General features: G+C 37.5%; 1 protein-coding gene across 43 annotated transcripts in view; it reads left to right on the top strand.

Moving 5' to 3' along the window:
- Positions 1-22,377, top strand: part of UTRN (utrophin) — a 478,290-nt gene that overhangs the window by 371,977 nt on the left and 83,936 nt on the right. For all 43 annotated transcript variants that reach the window (XR_011434362.1, XR_011434361.1, XM_070256224.1 and 40 more), the window contains 4 exons: positions 7,411-7,679; positions 12,959-13,105; positions 15,505-15,583; positions 19,374-19,434. Coding sequence is in view for 41 of the 43 variants with exons in the window: in XM_070256224.1 (XP_070112325.1) it covers positions 7,411-7,679; positions 12,959-13,105; positions 15,505-15,583; positions 19,374-19,434 (556 nt within the window). In the remaining 2 variants the exon portion in view is untranslated. The remainder of the gene's footprint in view (positions 1-7,410; positions 7,680-12,958; positions 13,106-15,504; positions 15,584-19,373; positions 19,435-22,377) is intronic.

Here is a 22,377-nt window from a genome sequence, read left to right as displayed (position 1 = left end):
CCCTTTTTTAGATCAAGCACATTCCAGGAGAGGGCTCCGATTGACTCAGCTCGAGTAACATGGAGCTCCGGGTCTGCTGGGATTGGCAGACCCCCTTTATAAACGTGATGCCAGATGGAGGAAGAATCCACGCCCAAAAGGAAGGGAGAAGAGTGAAATGGTAGTGAGCAGAGATGTTCACACGCCAGCGTTGGTCAGGTGCTCACCGTGTGCCTGGCACTGTCCGAAGCTCCTTGCAGGCCTTGTTTCCTTAATTCTCATAACAAGTCTTTGAGGTGTGAGTACTGTCACCACCCATGTGACAGAGCCGAGGCACCAACCTGGGCTTGTCACTAAACTTGATGCTCTTAACCACCATAGTATAATGTAATGTCTTAACTGCTCCAGTACTCAAGTACTTCTGGACATTCAGTAGAAATAATTTCCTATATTCTTCTACTTGAAAAAAAATTTTATACAATAATTAAATATGTTTATAACTCTTTGCTTTTCCTCTTACTGTTGCTTTTTTACTGAAGTATCAGGTTGCTTTACAGAATGACGTACCAGTTCACTGACTTCCTAGCACCGAGGGAGCAGGTGTTTAGGCTGTATTAGACTTTGTCTTTTTAATTTTCATATGAAAACTTGAACGGTAAATAATTGCTTCCAGGCCTGTAGACCAAGACAGTAATTTAATTAGCTTCTCAAGTCCAAATTAGATTAGTAAAGTTGTAATGCGTGAAAAAGCACAGAAAAAGATGATGTTACTTTCTTTTCCAGTGTTCTTAACCACAGATCAGCAATGTGAGCCTTTCCAGTTTAAAGCTCTAGAATGTATGGATGGATGTAATGAATCTAGTCTTCAGCTTGCCCAAAATATAATGAGCAGGCTAAGTAAGCCCATTAATTGGGTAAAAATGTTCAAAAACTTTTTTGCAGGCTAATGAGTATCATACTAATGAAATCCGAATTTAAATAAACAGGTCAACAGTCTTGATGAAGAATTATATGATAACAAAGGTTAGTTTGATGGACACAACATTTTAAATTAATTGTTCACCATCTGTTATGTTCTCTAATCACTGTTACAACCATCCATAAATCACATTTGCCTCATAAAAAAGATGGCAGTAATTTACATGGATGCATTGCATTGTAATCAACATCTGGGATGTTCCTTTCTGATTCAAACATAAAGGATAGGAGGATACTAAACTCTTTTAATGTGGTGGGGTACTTATTTTCTTGTCATTTTTGTTTCCCTTGAAAGCTGGAATCTTTAAGAGCGAATTAGGGGGTTGCAATTTTTTAGAAAGCGTAATCCTAGCAAAGGCATAAATTTTCCTTTTCAGTTAAACTCCTCACTTATGTTGGCAGTACGTAAACAGAAGACAAAGACACACCTAACTTCTTCTAGAAGAATGACAACCTTGGGTAGAAAGCTCACCACTTCTCTGTCGCTCCATCAATCATTAGCTGCTGTGTTCCGCAGAGAAGCAGCCTGGGGAGAGACGGGCAGTGGTGTGAGAAGAGATGGAAGACTTTTAATCTAAGACTCCTGTCCTTTTATTCTTGAAGGAGAAAGGGGAGAATTTTTTTCAAGTCAAAGATGCTGTACAAGGATCTGTTATTCATTTAACAAGTACTCATTGAATGCCCACCATGTGCCAGGTGGTAGAGATACACCACAGGTGCCTCTGGATACTGAGGATGCAGCAGTAAACATACCCTTGCTTTCCTGGATCTTACATTCCCAGCCTCTCGCTACCCTCCTGCCCCTAGTGACTTGTCTGCTGCTTTCCAGCACAAAGAACTGAGTTGAATAAATTACAAAACTGCCATTAGTGTGAGGAAATTCAGTGAATATCCAGTTACAGAAAATTGAAAGCTAGATCTCAGGCTGCTTAGCTAGGTCTGTTCCAGGATCTCTTTGCTGTTCCTGCTTTTTTCCTTGGAGGTTAATCTTCTTATTGGTCTGTCCCTGCTTCTTCCTCAGCTCAGTGCTGGGTGTATTTACTTTGGCCCACTTTACGAGAAGAGTGAAACGTAGAAGTATTTTCACTGGTTCTACCTGCATTAACTTCTAAGCAGAAGTGCCATTTATCTTTCTCCACAGTGTGGTCTATATTCCTATTTCCTTTCCATTTTCCCTCCCTCTCTAATTCTTGGCATTTTGGTATTTGTGGAAGATATTCTCTAAATCTCTTTACTTTGAAATTCTTATTTTCCCTTAAATGTATTTGTTCACTGTCTTTTTTGTTGTTAAGGATTTGAGAAGTCCCTTGACAGCATGAATGGATCTGTGTCATCTTTATCATATTCCTACTGAAAGATTTAGGCTACACGTAGGCACGTTAATCTACTCTGGGCAGCCTCTTACTTTTGTCATCCTTATAATTTATTAGGCGAACATAATTAGAAACATCATAATCAGCCAATGGCACTGATGATGTACTTGTAATCTGCTTCATAATGAATTGTTGCCATCAGTCATCATACAGAATAGACAGTGGGCAGGGTCCTCTTAAACACTGATCATTTCAGAGAGATTAAGTTGTCTTAATCATGTAATCAGAAAACTGAGGAAGACCTTATTTCCCATTATGCTAATCAGAATCGTCTTTCGGTCATGAAGAAAAAAGAAAAAGAGAGAGAGAGAAATCGAGGGGAGGGGAGAAGAGAGAGGGAGATTGAGAGAGAGCAAGTTAAGTTGTTTCTAGAGATAGGGCGATGCATTGTTTTTTTCCCTTGACTTTTTGTTGGCTAATCAACTTGGTTTATGCAAAACATCTAAACATGTCTAAACCTCTCAGACTTAGTAATAAAATGATAAAAGTTAGCCTTTGTTGAGCCCCTTCTGTGTGCCAGGGCTTTATAGATATTAACTGGAGTTCAAAGAGATAAGGACTATATCTGTGATTACATAACTCGTTATACTGGAACTGGCATACCATCTAATCTTTCCTTGTTCCAAATTGTCCAGGGGTGAAAATGCTACCCTGGAGAATTTTTTTCTATATTTTCTATCTTTGTTTGTCTTAATGTTTCCTTTGCATCTCTTGGTGAAATACAACAATAAGATTATAGGTACATGCGGAAAAAGCAAACAGAACAAATAAGGTATTTGGAATTACCATACTTGAAATGACTTTGTAAGGCTTATCTTTCTCTTTCACAGTAAAACTCTTCTTATAAATGCTTTATATGGGTGTGAGGAGGAGGAAGAAAAAATAAGTAGATTTCCAGTTCAAATTATGAAGTTAAATATTTTCCATAAAGAGTGAAGCTAAAATTCCATTCAGCCCAACTCAATTCATTATTGCGTATTGAGGACATACCGATCTCTAGACTGAGTACTACAAAAACAAGATGGAAAGAAAGAAAACATGCATGACAGAATGCTTTAGAATCTCAGACTAAAAAGTTCTGGTGGAAGATTATAAATGTCAGTACCATAACTGAGAAAGAAAATTCAGTAAATATGGGAAATTTTTATTAAAAACAACACTGGGCTGATTCTAATAGATTTCTATCATTTCATAATAGGAGAATGATAGAAACATATACTTTCATTTTTTAAAATTTAAAAATTCTTTTGCCTAAGCCTACAAAGGGAGATTTCTTTTTCCTCTGCTGTTAAGATTTCTTTGAGCGATGTAGCGGCTTTGCCTTTCTTATATAATTGAATTTTTTCGGTGAAAGAGGGCCTTGGTGTGAAATGTTTTTCCAGCATGAGAAAATAGGGTTCCTCCTTGATAAACCTGAAAGGAGCAGGCCATGTAGCTCGCCTGGGGGCAAAGGGCAGGATGGGAGCAGGGCTGGTTACAGATGCTGGCCTCTGCTCCTGGTCCACGTCGGTTTTCCTCCTGGATTCCAGTGAACCACATTATGGTCTTTTCCCCGTGGATAAAGGAGAGCGTGGTATAAACGCCATCCAATCAATTTGCCTATCTGAAGAATAAACATAATTGGACAAGAGAGAAAATTTCAAGATTGATCATTCCTTTCTCCTTTTTTCTTCTTTCTAAAAGACAGTTATCTGTTCTTCCTTAAATATCTCTGTAACACAATAAAGAAATTGCTATTTTAAATTATAGAAACATAAAATAAATATCGTGTTTGCAATATAATATAATAGGTTATGTATAAATATAGAATATAAATATACAAATATAGAAATTAAATATAATTCCACCCTCAAAATCTGGCCAGTTAAGTGGGGAAGATGTGAAGGGAGGGGAATGGGAGAATGGAAAGTGAAAGTGCGCCCCCCTAAAATACACACAAACACACACACGCACACGCACACTGTAAGGAGTAGGAAAGTGACAGAGGAAAAACGCTTCTGGCTGGTCTGAGAATTGTCAGTAAATTTATTTGCTTTTGTCCTGCTGTTTCCTGTCTCTCCGATTGGCCTCTATTACTGCCTTTTCAAATGCAAATTAGATCAGCCTCTTATCGCCGCCGAGCTTCATTTGCTCCCTGGCCTTCAGCGTTTGGTGGCTCTGCTCCGAGTGGGAAGGGCACATCGACTCTTTGGAGTGGAAATATGCTGTGGAGCGTCAGCAGCGGGGACCAGAGAAATCAATTTCTAAGCCAATAGGCTGGCCGTGCCCTGTCCTGGCAGCACAGCACAGTTGTCTGGGGAGCTTTTAAAATATGTCTCTGCTGGCCTTCACCCTTGACCAACTAGATGAGAATCTTTTCCTATTTTGGGGTAGGGCTCCTGGGGATCAGCATTTAAAAACAAATGAACGAGCAGACACATTCTCAGAGTGGTTTCTAACATGTCACCAGAATTCAGAACCGCTAGTCCAGAAGATTCTGCACTCCTGCAGGAGGGGCTCACAGTTTACTGCTAAGCATCGGTGCAGAATATTTGAAGCGAACTTTGTCCTTTGATTTTCAAATATTGAGAGGACTTTTTTTAATGTAATTATTTCCCTTTATTGTTTTTATCTTTTCTGCTTTTTTGCTGTTTTAATTTTTCTATTTTCTTACCCCAAATTGTCATAACACAAACGTTCTGGACAGTATTTGTTTGGTTTTGTACTTCCCTCTGTTCTCGGTTTAAAGTCTGTGTTAAACTGAGGTATTGCTGCTGTGGGAGGCAACAGGGTTTAATCTGATTTAGGATTACTTAGTATGTTTCCTTTCTGGCCAACAGATGGTGAATTGGACATAGAAATTTCCTCTTCTTCTGAGGAGCTGCTTGAGTGAGGGTTAGGTAATAAATACTACCAAAAAACTGCTCAATGAAAAGATTTTACATTAAGCGAAGACAAAAAGTCACAGCCAGCGTTGGGTGTTTTGTCACAGGACAAAGAAGCTGTGTGTCTCCCTGTCAGGTCATTCAATGATTAACTCAGAAACAGTGTTACTTTATGGAAGGAAAAAATCATCATAACTAAGTTGTCTGTTCTGAAATTGGTACTGTATTTCTTTCTTTCTTCTTTTTTTTTTTTTTTTTTTTTTACAAAAGTCAGTAAAACATGAGTGCTTAAAGTATATCTTTGAAAAAAACCTAAGTGACATATTAACACATGCAGGTGTTGCCGTCATAAAAATTATCAACTCCCTTTCTCACCAGGCTATTAAGAATGATTTCTTTTCATCTCACACATAGCATTTTATATTTATATACAGTAGATATAAGTATTATGTATTTCTCATTTTCTAAATATCTCCAACATTTAAGGATTTAAATAAGGTTTGCCTAATGACATACCTTTCCTCCTAAAGTTTTTCCTCAGGAACCTTGAAATCTTGACATGTTGTGTTTTTTAGGACCTTTCCCCAGGCTTCTTGAGTCCCTCCCCTGACTGTTGTACTGGACTGTGTCCGAGTTTAAGCATTCCTTGAAACTAGATCTCTCATTCACTGTTTTCCTTATTTATCTTTTACTGGTATGTTCAATCTATCTACCTATCATGACTCTTTCTCTTCTTGATTACTGAATTGTAATCGATTCAGTTGCCACTGGATTATTAAGACTCTCTATAGCTTCACAGCACTTTAGCAGTATACGTTGGAGTTCCATGGTTGCTAAACGCTTCATGGTCCATTTGGTTCCCAGAGATTCATCACAGCTGCTTTTAAGTCTAAATAGAGATATCTAGAATTTTTGGAAATCTAGGTAGATAAAAAGATGTGTTCTGTCCCTTTTAACTTGAATTTTAAATAATATTTAAGTAAACACAGATAAGCAGACACATTTATGCTGAATGTGACAGTTACTGTTTAAGGAGAGCTTGCTTTATTTTGGCTTACCACGCAGTGCGTCTTACCAGGAAGTTCAGTGAACTTCCTTTCATTGTAAGGATGACTTGGAATATTTTGAGATGAAGTGGATGTTGCTAATGTGACTGATACTAAAAGATGGGCTGTTGCCACGAAGAAGAATATGCGTTTCTATCTTAAATTAAACTCCAGTTTGCCTTGACTGTGTATTTCTGACCTGCCTCTCTGTTTCCAGTGCACAAGCAGGACAACCGGCAAAGCAGCCGGATGGGAAGGGAGGCATTCTCAGGTGTGAGGGTAGAGAGGCCCAGGAGTGTGCAGCTCGAGATCTGTCCAGCCTGCTTTGAGTGTCCGCTCTGTGTCCATCAAAGTCCTCTGCCGCTGTCTTGTCAGCTTCCCATCTCTATGTTTCTGAGCCTTGGCCTTGAACTTGACTTTCATTTCTGTCTCTATCCTTTGCTTGTCTTTGAGACTCCGACTCTTTCTTCCTGCCCCTGTCCGGTGGCAAGGCCTTGCCTTATGCCCTTTCTTGTCTGAAAGTCTAACTTTATTTCAGACATTCTGGAAGCTGTCTTGCTCTATTAAATACTTATGCTGGTCCTTGAAATCTTGCCGTCTTCCTGTTGAAATGTTTGTGACATGCTACATGTCTTGGCTACAGAAAATGCCCTGTTTTGAAGATGAGCTGCCAAACAGACTCCGCGATGATTAAGTATCTAAGATATGTTGTCTTCAGTTACTTTTTCAGGAAAACCATAAATCAATCTTATTTTCTCGAGTTTTTACTCATGACTTAAAGCTATTTCTCTCCTAATTAACTTCCCGTTTCTCATGAGGACAATGAAATGAAAAGCCGTCTTTGGATTTTATGTAACTAAGTTTATGGTAAAGAAAAATTGTTTTATTTCTTGAGTTATCTTGTTACATTTCAAGGTTTGCAAATATATTAAAATTCAAAAGTCACCAAAATCTAGGCCATTCATTACTCTGAGGAACTATCTTCTTCTTTCAAGGAGTAGCAGGGAATAGTGGAGGAAGTTTGGAGAAATGTTTTGTTCTTCCGGCCAGTGTAAAATTCTGTCTCCATGTATCCTGGTGGCAAGCCTTTGAAAGGTTGTAGTCATGCTTTACTATAAAGAATGTAGAGTTGATCAGGCTTCCAAATATTCTTTTTTCTTAAAATCACAGAATTGACTCCTGAGGAGAGAGCCCAAAAGATTGCCAAAGCCATGCGCAAACAGTCTTCTGAAGTCAAAGAGAAGTGGGAAAGTCTGAACGCTGTTACCAACAATTGGCAAAAACAAGTGGACAAGGCGTTGGAGAAACTTCGAGACCTGCAGGGAGCTATGGACGACCTTGATGCTGACCTGAAGGAGGCAGAGGCTGTGCGGAATGGCTGGAAGCCCGTGGGAGACTTGCTCATTGATTCGCTGCAGGATCACATTGAAAAAACCATGGTCAGCATCACTGCCTCAGATAAAGCGTTTTAAAAAATGTGTTACTGTTAAATCTAACACAAATACAGAGAGCCACAGATATAAATTGTTATAAGAGATTGTTATTAGGCCAACACCGTTACAACCCCTACCAAAATCAGGACATAGAACCTTTCCAGTCACAACAGATGTTTTCCATCTGCCCCTCACCATCAGAAGCCTCTTCACCCAAATAACAACGGATGAGACTTTTGCAATCATTTACTGTTATTTTTCTTAGCTTTTTTTTTTTACCCAACTGTGCATCCCTAAACAATTTGGATTAATTTTACTTATTTTTTTAAAAAATATTTTAAACTCCCTTTTAATCTCCAGATTTCCCCTCTATCCTTTTTTTTGTTTTCTTTACAATGTATTTGTTGAAGAAACGAAATTGTTTGTTTTGTAGTGTTTCTCACAACCTGGATTTTGCAGAATGGCATTCACATTGTGTAGTCTGGCAGGTTCTTCTCTATTCTCTATTTCCTGTAGAGTGGTAGTTGGATTTAGAAGTTTAATCAAAGTATACTGTTTTATTGGGAATTCTTATCTAAAAATTTTATCTCATTGTCTGAGTACATTAATGAAGCACTAGTCTAGCTGTAAATTCTCTTTATAGTCAGGAATTGCCCAAATTTAAGGATGTCAGTCCTATGGTCTAGACACTCTTTGGCTCCCATATTCTAGAACATATCCAGAAAAAAATTAATGAAATTTAGGCAGTAAGAGACACAGATAACAGATTTAGAGTGTAGTAGGGTTTGTAGTAGCATATTAAACTATACACTAGGACGTCATGAATCAAATCAAAGAATAAACCAGTGAAAAATCAGAAGGTGTTAGACAGACGATATCTATCATGAATGAATGGAATTTTTTTTATTAAGGCATAATTGACATACAGCGTTGTATTAGTTTCAGTTGCCCATGAATAGAATTCTTATTATAAAAGACATTTGTCTTTTGTGCACAGACATTGGATAACACTCTCCCTTTGTTTGTATGCATGTGGCTGAAGAGGAAGAGAAGGAAAGTCTAAGAAATTAACTGAATGCTTAGGCAAATTACATGAGTAATTATATGTGTGTGTAGACATAGGAATAATAATAATTACTAGCATTCATTGAGGCTTACTATGTGCCAAGAACTGTTGTTAGCCAGTTTACATGGATATCTCTTTTAATCCCCACACCAGCCCGACAAGATAGGTATTATTATTATGTCCATTTTCCAAATGATGAAACTGAAGATATTTCTCAAGCCCACACAGCTACTAAGTGATAAGAGTTTTCATGATTTCTTTCGTGCTCTTCTCTTTCATCATAGAGACCTCATTCATTCCAATGTAGCTAAACACAACTTTGATTAACTATTTGAATTCAAAGATTTAAAAGTTAAATTTAACTAAAAAACATTTTATTACTAAAAAAGAGTATTGGTGTCTGCCATCTTTCGTTGTAAATATTCATAAGTTTCCAGCAACCCACTGAATTAAGCAGGCTTCTTTCTCCAACTCTAGTATCCTAAAAACCATTTCATGAGTGGATCCGAGTTTAAAATAACCAAATGAAAATAAAGCCTCTTAGTGTAACTTCTTTGGAAGTTGCACGCTTATTATATTTTAAAAGATGGTTTTCAAACACTGAAAACTTTTAAGTCAATGGGTTACAAAAAGTGTGTTCTATTGTACTGCATAAAGTGTGTCTTGGTTGGAGCAAGAATTTACCCGTTTGAATTTGAAAGTATCCATTTTTAATGCAGATTATTAGTGTTGGGGGAAAAATGAAAAGTTGCGTCTGGAGTTTTTAGAAGCCTGAAAGTTTGGGAGTTATTAATCCCATTTGATTAAAGAAATTACCCTCTTCTGTCTCCAAATCTTTTGTTCAACTCTCTGCCTAAGTAGAAAGCTAGGAAAAATACAGTTAATATTTAAGAAAAAAGGAATAAACTGTGGATTAAAATATTTTCACATCTTATTAGGAAAAAGGAAAATAAAAACCTAAGTCTCATTAAACCAAATAGAATGGATTCAATGTCTGGTTTTCCGTGTGCTCTGAAGTACACCCCAAATCTTACTGAAGCAGTAGGCAGATGAAAACAAGTACCAGTTATTGCTAAATATTATTAAATATGGCAAAGCAACTGGAAAACAAAATCTTTGAGGGTAATCAAATAATTTTAACTTCCTAAAATTATCCCTCATCATTCTTATTTGCAGAATACGCATCTTCTGACAGGAGAAGGGTTTGGAATTCACATCTGCCAACAGGCTGCCAGTCAGCACCCTTAGTAGTAGCAGATGTTTCTGTTTTTATAGCCAGGAAGACCACATAGACTTTTATTCTCCTATAGGAAGGTGCAGCCAAGACGTGATCAATTGGTTCTTTATACTAGAACATGCGGCAGATCTGAAACCGTTTTAAAACTTGCTCTATATCAAGCCCCTTCATTTGGAAGCTCTTGAAAAGCAAAAGATAAACCTTCTTAATAGAATGATTCCTTGTTGCCATAAAACACCTCACCCCCAAAACAAAAACAAAACCCAGAGACCTAGTTTGTCAAAGATCTTTTAACATTTTCACCTGTGGCTTGTAAGAGAAAAAGTATTTTTATAGAGGAAAAATGAAAACTCCTTTCTCTTCTATAAGATTTAAAAAATCTGTCTTGAAGTTATAATCTAATTTAAAAGACTTTTACCATGTTTTGAAGTAAAACTGCTTATCATTTAAAATCATATAAATCCGATAGTATTTTCCAGCAATTCATTTTTAATCTTCAGTACCTACAAAATACAAAGACAATGATTAAAAAGCTGATTAAAATTCTCAACTCTTCCAAGATACTCAAGGAGAGAATATTAATGTGTAATGTTGAAATCACAGCTGAAGAAGCCTTGAAGGATTTGAGTTCTGTAATTAGTCTTAAACAGGTCTCTTCAAAGTCCAGACCGAAAAATTCTCTTTCCCCACCCTAACTCCCACTCCTGTCCGTCCCATGCTTCTGGGTTAATTATTAACTCTTTAGACCTGCAATGCCTCTGTTATCATATAACTGCTTATCATATAACTGCTTTTCTCATTGACCTGTATTTGTGTGTCTGTCTGTCCATGCGCATTCTGTCATCCATGAAGGACCAATAACTACAGCCATGGAGAAAAACTATCACAACTCTAGATTCCTCCATTTTGCAACAGTCCACGTGTCTTTGCAAGCTTCCATTCTTCTACCTGATTTTGAAATGTTAATGTCTTCAGGATTCTGGCGATATTTCTTGCTTTACGCACATTGACTTCCATGTTCACTGTTTCAGATGTTGTTATATACACTGCTACCTCCATTGTCCATGTCTTTCATTCCAACTCTGGGCTCCAGATCTGTTCTTCTGACTCTCCACCTTCAGCTTCTTCCTGCGACTTTGAGCACGTTCAAGAATTTTGAAACACTAACATATATTCTCTAATTTACCTAAAATGCATTTCATTTATAAAGATAAAGTTATATTTTTAATAATGTTTTGGTTTTTATCAAACATGATGATTATTTTTAGCCTATACATGTTATATAAGGGGGAGTTATGTAGGCTAACTGGATTTGGAAGAGAGAAGGTCTTGGAAGAGAAAAGGAAGGGGGGAAGTTGTTAAGGAGGCTTTCTTTTTATAAGCATAAGGAGGGAGCCAAATTAATACTGCAGTGTTCTAATAAAACGTCATGAACTTTAAAGCACTTTGATATATATTCTGACATTAACTAAATTTGGTATGGGGAAAGAGGAGAATAAAGGGAGTTCATACACATGTGACTAATCTCTTGAGGAGTGGGGACAGTAGAAATCGTAACACCTGGGGGCTGATGCTAAATGTATGCTCACACCGCCTAATCCCTATAAATTCACTTTGGTACATGATTGACTCTAATTCTGTGACATACCAAAGAATTAAAAATGTACTGTTCTGTTTTAACATCTCAAGTCTGCTCCCAATTGTATATTGGCTTGATCTTGCCTCGGATATCATTTCTGTGGGCCTTTGTCAATAGAAATGAATTCTAACCCTCTTGTATTGCACATTTTGTGCTGAATACTGCAGAATGTCTGTTCTCGAGAAACTTCCATTCTACTTGATGGACATCAAGAATCTGGATGCTTATAATACAAGGACTCAGAGCTCTGATGAGGAATGGTATTTAAAATACACAACAACTGGTTCATATGGCACCAAACAATCGGAATGGCCCCACTATAAGCTGATTTGTGTGTCTAGACATGTGCTGGCTGTAGGTCGTGACTGGGTTCGAGAAGGCAGAGACAGTGCTGGGAAGCACAGAGGAAGGGCTTCCAGCCAAGACTCGTAAAGGAAGGGCCTCAGGAAAATCTTCCCTGACGTGGGATGCATGGACTGGGTGCCTGAGTTGTCTTTAAAGGATCAATGGGACCTAGGCAAAGAATTTTTTGGGAAAAGGGAACATGAAGGCAGGTGGAATTATGTGGAGAATGGAGAAAACTTAGTGTTTTCATTATTCTGTTTGCTCTCACAACACATATTACTACCATTGCCTCAAATATTTTTTTGTTTGGTTTTTTCTTCCCGTCTTTACATACACCCCCACCTGTGCCAGCTATCTGTACTGTGCCCACAGGTGGCTTCTGTCAGTTCTAAGCTCTTTTCTTATAGACCCCATTCTTCCTGCCTCACCTCTAACCACAGACCCTGATCATAAATGATTCTGAAAGGGATGAACCTTATCTCTCAAGTATGTAATAGGCATAGGTTTTGTGGTTAGGAAAGTTGTTTTTCTTGGCCACTTTCTAACTTAATTTTAAATGGACACATTCAAATCAAGTTGTTGCGTCAGGTATAAAGTATTAAGGTAGCCATATTAAGAAAGAAAAAAGAAGGAAGATACGAAAGAAAATTAAAGATAGAATCGAGACTAGAAATTATTAAGGTGGATGATAATGGCAAACATTCTCCAGACTAAATTGCATGTGATGAAAAATTTGGAGAAAATATGTAATCATGCAAATGAGTTCGCCTTATAATTTTTCTCTTCACACACCTATTTAGATTCTCTGGGGTATAAAGGATAATTCTTTGGCTGGTGGTCCTGGCTTGCTGAAGACCTGGATTGAGTGGGCTCCTGTGGAGTGAGCAACTGTAGTTGACCTCTCAGCTGGTCTTGCTGTTTTCTTTGAAAGAAAGTTCAAAATGCTACCTTTTGTTCTCTTCTTTACCAATGACATCATTTGCATCCTCTTCTTCCAGGCCTTTAGAGAAGAAATTGCACCAATCAACTTAAAAGTTAAAACAGTGAATGATTTGTCCAGTCAGCTGTCTCCACTTGACCTGCATCCATCTTTAAAGATGTCTCGCCAGCTAGATGACCTTAATATGCGATGGAAACTTTTGCAGGTACCGTTATCCCTCTTCCTAATCCAGATTTACACCTAGTTGGTCTTTAAACTCTACCTCACTATTCTACCACACACCATCATTTCCTCTTTCTGGTTGGTTGTTTTTGATAATGGATTTATAGCATATGCTATCATCAAGTATTTGTCTTTCAGTATCTTGAACCCAAAGGCCTCATTTATTTATGAATAGAGATTTTAATGCAATTTTATGATGTACTATTCATATGATATTTGTAGAAAATTGCAAAAGGTCAAATAAATCACAGTAATTGTAACCTATGGTAGGTCACAGAAACATTTTTCCCATAATGGCTCATAAAGGAGTCATTTTTCTTACTTTAATCATGTACTTTTTTTTTCTTTTGAAAAGTTAAGAAAGTCTCCATCCTTCTTCTTCCACTGCTTGCTATTTTGCTGTCTTGCTCATTTTTTCCAGCTAGCACATTTACACTCCTCTGTGTTTGCCTTTGGCTCTGAGATCTTAGCTGATCTATTACAATTGTTCTGATGACTCTGATATGACTTGCTTGTCCCAGATTTAATAGAGCCAAACCGAGAAGAATTCTCTCAAGTATTAGTAGCTATCAGCATTTGCAAGTCACTACACATGCCACTCAGAAGTTTTTGACTCAATCTTTGTCACATTCAGTGGCCAGCTTCTAGGAGTCATAATAATCATTTTTCCCCTGAACTGGCGGAATAATTAAAGTGGAAGATTGAAAAAATGATTCTTACCAATTTCTCTCGATATTTTGGGCCTAAAAGGTGATATTTAATGAAATAAGTATGCAATTTTGAGGTGGCAAGCAGAAGCATTTTATTTTAAGGGTGTAATATTTTATAGTATATAGGTTTCCTAAATTGATTCAAACATTGAAACGCTCAGTGGTTTGTATGTGTTTCATGCAATGGAAGAGGTAAGAAATGAGTGTATAGTGTTAGACGATCTTTTCTGTCTTTGAAAAGAGTATTAATAGTGTGAGATTAGTAAGGCAGGATCCGTTAAACTCATATATGCTTTTCTAGTGAGTGGGACACAGAGGTTTGACCTTTACTCTTTTTTCTTCTGGTGCATCTCTCTAATTCATTATTTACATGTGGATTTTCCCGTGGTCCATCTGGATTACCTTCCCACTCTGCTTCTGTTATCACCATCTCCAAACATTAGAAGTCAGGGCATGCATTATGCTTGAAAGAGAATGTGTATTCTGTCATCCTTATCTCTGAGCCTGGTACCCCTGGAGCTCACATGTTAGTTGCTGGTTGAGTAAGAGGAGAGAAATCAATGCTGGCAGACAGCGTTGTTAAATTTCAGGAGTAACATTTTCTTTTCTCCTCCTGAACGTGAAGTGTGGTGTTTGAATGTTTCTTGACCTTAACAAACAAAATACTTGCTAATGCAACTTAAATAGCTAACCAGGAGAAACTAGAGCTGCCCAGTGAGCCAGAGGTAGACACATTTCATTTAAAGGCAGCTGAAAATAAGATCGGCAATCTAATCAGAACTGCTGACATTGCATAGACAAAGACCAGGAAACAGGGAATGGGCATATCAGTGGGCAGTGTGATTGTCATTGATTTGCACTTAGTTTCTCAGTGCTCCGACTCTCTGCGTTTTTATAATGCAGAGAGCTAACTATACAGGGTGTGTAAACAAATATATAGAGTGCACTAATCTGCTGGTACACACTTGAATACACCCAAGTCGAGATGATTGGGCACAAACTTGGAGGAAAATAGAAGACATTCCATACTCATGTCTTTTCACTCTCCATCTACCTATCTATTGAACAATTGTCTATAATCTAATTCTGTCATCTATCTATCATCATCTTTCTAGTCATCTATTTTTTCCCTTGGAATATTTTAGACTTCTTTCTCCTTTGCTCCCTGTAGCGCTTTTTGCCACCTTCCTTACAAAAGAGATGAGTAGCCACTGACCCCATGGCCACATCTTGACTTTAGATGTTTCAGAGCTTTGCTGCTTTCAAAGTAACCTAGAGTAACAGTAAAGGCATAGACTCTGGCACCAGATGAGCTGGGTATGAATATTAGCACTGCCACATGCTAAGTTTGTGTCCTTCGACACCTCTTTGTGTCTCAATGTCTTCATCTGTAAAACGGTAATAATAAATAATGCTTACCCAATATGCTTATTATGAAGATTAAAGGGTTAATTCATATAAATTGCTTAGAAGAGGGCCTGACACTGTTTGCTCTTACTCGGTGCCAGAAGGGGTCTATTTTCATACCAGTATTTTGATTCCAGAGATGGAGAAGGAGTCTGTACAAGCATTCATATCTGGGCAGTAGCATCATTTATTATAATGCTTAAATTGAGGATATGTTAAAGTCATTGTTTGGAAATCAAATGATTTCTTGTCTGTGCACGTGCAGGTTTCTGTGGGCGATCGCCTTAAACAGCTTCAGGAGGCCCATAGAGATTTTGGACCACCCTCTCAGCATTTCCTCTCTGGTAAGTACTAATAAACTTGACTGACCTCATTAATTGAACAAATCAGCATATCCTTTCACTCAAGAAGCCATATTCATTGCTGTATGTACTTATAGTAGATAAATGTATAAAAGGAGACATTAACATTTATGACAGTATTGTTTATTGGTTATTATTTGTAATAAGTTTGTCACAATTGATAAGTCTGAAGTGGAGCACAAATCATTTGCCTTTAGCTATGGTTTTTCACTGAACCATCTGTTATGATAACTAATATACATCTAATATATAACTAATGTAACTAATATATATCATCATTGCTGTGTCATATGCAAAGGTTATGAACTATTTCACAATAAAATCTTTTTTCTTTCTTTTTTTTTTGGTTAGGAAGACTGGCCCTGAGCTAACAATCTGTCCCAATCTTCCTCTATTTTGTATGTGGGATGCCACCACAGCATAGCTTGATGAGCAGTGTGTAGCAAAAAATGCTGCAGGGATCCAAACCAGTGAACCCTGGGCTGCTGAAGCAGAGCACATGAACCCAACCACTATGCCACCAGGCTGGCTCTAAGAAATCATTTTTATGTTTTAAGATTTTAAATTAATTTTTCTCCCTAAAATGTGCTTATTAGTTTAGGGGCTGGCCCCATGGCTGAGTGGTTAAGTTCGTGCTCTCCTCTTTGGCGGCCCAGGGTTTCCGCTGGCTTGGATCCTGGGCACAGACATGGCACCGCTCATCAGGCCACACTGAGGCGGCGTCCCACATGCCACAACTAGAACGACCCCCAACTGAAATATAACTATGTACTGGGGGGATTTGAGGAGAAAAGGCAAAAAAAAAAAAGATTGGCAACGGTTGTTAGCTCAGGTGCCAATCTTTGAAAAAAAAGGTGCTTATTAGTTTAAAATGCACCTGCAGCTTTAAAAGTAAACCATCACTCCCCACAAATCTTTAAATGAGGAGATTTTGGTTTATTGGGCTCACTGCAGTTATATTTAGCTTTTTTTCTTGTCAAGTATTACAGATTTAGCCAAGCCACATGTGTAGATTTTTATGTAATATTCTCCAACTGATTTTTTTTTTTTTTGGCTGAGGAAGATTCGCCCTGAGCTAACATCTGTGCCAGTCTTCCTATGTTTTGTATGTGGGTCGCCACCACAGCATGGCCGCTGACAAGTGGTGTAGGTCCCACCCGAACTGAACCCGGGCTGCTGAAGTGGAGTGCACCGAACTTAACCACTAGGCCGTGGGGCTGGACCCACCAACTGAATTTTTTAATTTTATGGACTGTTCATGAGATCTCATAGAAGTAATTAGAACTCTTACTTTGTCGCTCTCTACTGAGGAAACTAAAAATGTATGATTCAGAGTCACCCAAATTGAGATTAAAATATTAGTTTTGCCTTTTACCAGCCCTCAATCCCTGAAAGTTAATTTACCTTAAAATTGCTATGCTAATACTTATTTCCTCTGATTGCCTTGAAAATTAAATGAGAAAACACAAGGAGTTACACAGGCACCTAACACAGTTCTTGGCACAAATGCTTTCACTAAATATTAATTCCTTTCCTTTTATTTTCTCTGGCAAACATATGTAAGAAGCCAGCTTGTTTAATTTAATTCAATTTCAGTGAAGTTTAAACTTAAGGCAAAGCTTATTTCCCAAATATGATAACTTCTTTGTATCTATAACCGTTGCGAAAACTGAAGTAGTACCATATCTTCTGACTAAACTGATTATGTTTTCTCTTGATCTTTTGTCATGGTTGATAATCTGCTTTACCTCAATTCAAGGTCAGGCTTTTCTTGCACAATTTCAAGAATCCTAATCAGTCGTTTTCTGCCCTTCCTGCTCTGCACCTGTTAGTGTCCTCTCTCTCTCTCTCCCCCCCCACCGCTTCCCCACACCTCCTTCTCTCCCTCTCTCCCTCCCGCCCCCTCACCCCATCTTTTCCGTTTCACAAACCTGAGCCCTTAGATGGCCTATCTTTGAGTGATGTGTACCCCTCCTGGAATATACCATCTACCAGGACGCGTTTCTAAAGTTTGGATACCATCAATGTTGATGAAGTAAATATATTTGCAGTATACTCCAGATTCCTTAAAGTTAATTTTGTAGAATGTAAAACTGTGTGCTGAAACCAAATTAAACAGGAATTTGACAAATAACTAAGGCTCTATTTACAGTTCTAAGGAGTGGTTCTCTGTTAGTATTGATGAAACCCTACACTTTCACTTAGCAACTATTCTTTCATAATAAAAATCAAACTCATGTTCTCTAGGAAATGAAACACTGTAAAACTCACATACACTTTCTGAAACTCAAGCCTTTCATTGTTTAGCATGAACAGTCCAAGGAGGTCAAGGTTATTCAAATCAAAACAATTATTAAACTGAATGGAGAAGTGTAAACAAAATCCCAATTAATAAATTTAATAATTGTTATCCCTTGCTGCTTGGATCTTTGGCTTTATTATATTTCTTGGACTTTAGCCATGGTTATAAAAGGAGCCTGTTTAGTTAGGCACAAAATAAAAACTGGCCTGTTAGCCTGGTGCCAACACTGAAATGAGGTTGGCTCTAATGAGAAACTTAACATACCTAGTTCCACATTTTCATCCCCTTTTTGTACTTTCATGGTCATAGTTGGAGAAGAGAGTGCTCACATTTTGTAAAGAGAGGAAGAACCGTTGAACAGGAAAAGTGCTGAGCCAGTGGTCAGAAATCCTGAGACCACGTCTGAGCTCGGCCAGTGTTTCATTGGACAAGTCCTTTCACGTCTGAGCATCGCTTCCTCCTTTATAAAATGGAGCTTTAATGTGTATCTTGTTGGCTTTCTTATCAATGGATATATTTGCAAGTGCTTTGCGAAGTTTAGAATGCTATATATTTGTAAGATAATGACATGAAATTCAGAAAAATATCAGTGGCGACAACTGGTGATATGAGAGTCTGCTGATAGTTGCAAAGTTTCATTCGATTTTGCTTGTTTATTAGTTCATTTAGCAGAATTCTTCAAGAGCTCTAGATTTCCAGGTACAGTTTCTTAAATAAGCCTTAAAATAATTGATTTAATGTAGGAGTAATACGTTCTTCATAAGTAAAGAGTAACTGGAATTGTAGAAAATAAGTACCTCAGTAAAACAAAACAGAATCTCAATCGTAGTGATGTCTAGTGTAAAAGTAAGAAACTATATTTCTGTGCATTTAAGATGAAAATATGTATTTTTGATTCTGCTATCCACATAATTGCCTTGGTTCCTTACAACCCTTTGCTTACGTTTATTTTAATTTTCCCTTTTTTAACATAATTGAGTTTGTTTAAATGCCATCTGTCCTAAATAGTTATTTCTGTGAATATGAAGCAAAATAAGGAATATTATTAGTGATCTGGAAAATTCAGTCTTGAGAAATCTAGTTGATAATCTGGATATACCAGGTAAAATTACTTTTGGTTTTGGGTAAACCAAAGAATATCTACAGAGTCCGGTTTCCAGATAGCACTAAGTTTTAAATTGTGGTGGTTATAAACAATACAACTTGATTTTTAAAAGTATTTTTATCAACAGGTTCAATTAGTTGTAGTTGGCATTGGAAATTGAACCTGTGTTGTTTCTTTCCTGGCTTCCAATGAATCTTTAAAGCCTCTCTTTGTTTGGCCTGGCAGATTTCATAATTATAGGAATCCAGCTCAAAAGCCAGAGCGGCTCTCAGTGAATTTACTATAAAACGTGTCACTTGTTTTGCGTTAAGACATACGGCTTTTGGTTTAGCGGTGTTTCCAGTAACCTCCCTTTGTTTCCTCAGCTTCGGTCCAGCTGCCGTGGCAAAGATCCATTTCACATAATAAAGTGCCCTATTATATCAAGTAAGTTGACTTTAATTTTCCTTTATGATCCCAAGAAAATAAAGTTAGATTGATAATTTAAGAGGCTTTTTCCCACCTGTACCTTTTAAAAATGAAATTCAGTCCTATTAGATAATGGGAAATTACGTAGCTATATATTTATATACATAAAGAATATATATATTTAATACTTGAAAGAAATTAGTTTGAAAATCAGAGTGATATTTGTAGTTTATTAGATTAGGGCTATAGGTTTGTTTAGCTGATTTTTTTAAAGCAGGTATTAAAATATTTGGGGAACCTGACAAAACTTCTAAATACTCTTGAAACAACGTTTCTCAAACTGTACTGATTCTCAGCCATTTTTATGTCTCCCAGAAAATCCATTTAAAAAGTATTTATCATGTTTTCATTTTAATCCAGCAACAAGAAGCTCTTTTGTCGTGGAAAAGTTCAATATTTTCAAGTTTTTCTTTGACTTATGGAAATTATCTGCAATATTAGTTTAGGCTTAGCATCTTTTGTTTTTGTTGTCAACTTGACAGTTTCTCCTTTTTACCTACTAAGTTTCTCCTTACTATGTAACATTTTATAAATTTTGTATAATTTACACAAGGTCTGTGCGGGATTTGATCCTCAGTTTAGGACAGAATGATAAAATTCAACTTTTACGATCCCTTGAGGTGTAAATTACCAAAGCTGTTGCTTTACAAGGTGGTAAAGTGAGGAGAGTCATAGTTGACTGTGTTTTATGTGTGAGGTGAACGGCGTCATAATTGTGAGAAAAATACTATTATCAGGAGTCAGCTCTGTTACAGATTAGCCGTGTGACCTCGGGCAAGTCGGGTGAAGATCTCTGGGCCAAATTTTCTTTATCTCCTTCCTAAAACAGCGTGTGGTTTCTCCAAAATCTATGCCAACCCTAATAATCGAGTCTTGCAATATCCTTCTTCCTAAAACCTTGCGTGTGAAGTCGATGTTTGTGAAATAGGATTTCCTTAGGAAGGTTTTCTTGTGGTCCGAAGTGTGGCCTCATGGTAAAAGAAATAAATAATTTTGCCATAATACGTAACAAATAAAATAAGCAATATATGTTACATTGTCCTAAGGGAACTTTATACTTTTATCAGCTTATAATCTGCTGTGTACTGAATTGTGGTAAACTTAGGGATAAGGTGGCAAATGCAGGGGAATGGTGTCAGATTTGTGCATGAACGAATGGAAAGAAGTCAGAGGCTGGCAAGTTGATATATCTTTACTGAGAGGAGATGTGGTCATCTGACCCAAGTTTAAAACATTTTTTATTTTTAGTCCACACAATAATAATAATAGTATAGTGTTAGAGAATTTTAATTTGCTGGGTGAATATTTAATTGAATATTACAGGTTTAAGTGTAAATCGGGTGTACTGCAGTAGGCAGAATAATGGCCACAGAAAGATGCTCACATCCTAACCCTCGGATGCGCGTGTGTTAGGACGTGAAGCTGGAGAAGGGGACCTGAGTCAGGAAACGCAGGCAGCCTCCCGAAGCTGGAAAAGACAAGGAAGTGGATTCTCGTTTAGAACCTCCAGAGAGGAGCACAGCCCTGCCAACCCCGATTTTAGCCCAGGGAAACATTTATTTTGTGGTAATTTGTTACAGCAGCAATAGAAAACTAATACATGTACTATACAAAATCTATATAGCCAGGCAAATTAATTGAAATTTATTAACTTACTGAATTGACCGAAAATCCTGTATCACCTCATTTTCTAAAAATGTAAATTGGATCCAGTAAGACAGATTTTAGTTTTTACTAGATAAAAAATATTTTAAATTTCTTGCTTATGTTTATGCGATGATTATCTATTTGATTCTGCACTCTAAAAGTCCATTCTTGGGGCCAGCCTCGTGGCCACATGGTTGAGTTCATGCGCTCTGCTTTGGCAGCCTAGGGTTTCACCAGTTCAGATCCTGGGTGGAGACATGGCACTGCTCTTCAAGCCATGCTGAGGTGGTGTCCCACATAGCACAACCAGCAGGACTTATAGCTGGAATATACAACTATGTACCAGGGGCTTTGGGGGGAAGAAGAAAGAAAAAATGATTGGCAGCAGATGTTGGCTCAGGTGCCAATCTTAAAAAACAAAAAAAAGGTTTGGTTTTTTTGTGTGTGTGGTGAGGAAGTTTGGCCCTGAACTAACATCTGTTGCCCATCTTCCTCTTTTTGCTTGAGGAAGATTGTCACTGAGCTAACATCTGTGGCAGTCTTCCTCTATTTTGTATATGGGACACCACCACAGTGTGGGTGATGAATGGTGGATAGGCCTGTGCCCAGTATCCAAACCTGCAAACTCCGGGCCACCAAAGCAGAGCCTGCGAACTTAACCACTATGCCAGCAGACCAGCCCCTAAAATTCCATTCTTAATTTTAGCACTACTATTAAAAGGCATTTCTGTAAGACCAGGTTGGTTGTATATGACTGAGAATTACATTGTCTAAGTCAAAATTTCACTAATTCAGAATTTTTATAATTTTGGTAGGATCTAGCAGAATTATATCCTTGCTCGGTCTACAAGTTCTTACAGGGCAGACCGGTCAAGTAAAAGCTAGTTTACCTGGTATCTCATTGCCTAGAACACTATAATCAGCACTTCAAAATATATTGAACACAGTGATGGCTAATATTTTAAATGTGGTCTGTAGGATTGTAGCATCCTAGAATATCTTCAACATCATTGGTGAAAGTTTGGATTTTCTTAAATATATATAGAGTTAACGTTAAATGCCCTTTAGGACTTTCAAATATTTAGGAATCTGCCCATGTGTATGGAATGAATTCTCTTATTTTTAGAAAACTTGTTTAACCAGATTCTTTCATTACTTGCTCTGTTGTATAACCTGGTAGTTTATTTTCTTATAAAGAAGGAATGTCAATCTCTAGAGGTAGGGTTATACGAGCTAGTATTTCCAGGTGAAGAC

Source organism: Equus caballus, chromosome 31 (assembly GCF_041296265.1).
Source record: "Equus caballus isolate H_3958 breed thoroughbred chromosome 31, TB-T2T, whole genome shotgun sequence".
Taxonomy (NCBI): Eukaryota; Metazoa; Chordata; class Mammalia; order Perissodactyla; family Equidae; genus Equus; species Equus caballus.
The sequence above is the reverse complement of the archived record's forward strand: the minus strand, read 5'-3'. Positions and strand labels throughout refer to the sequence as shown.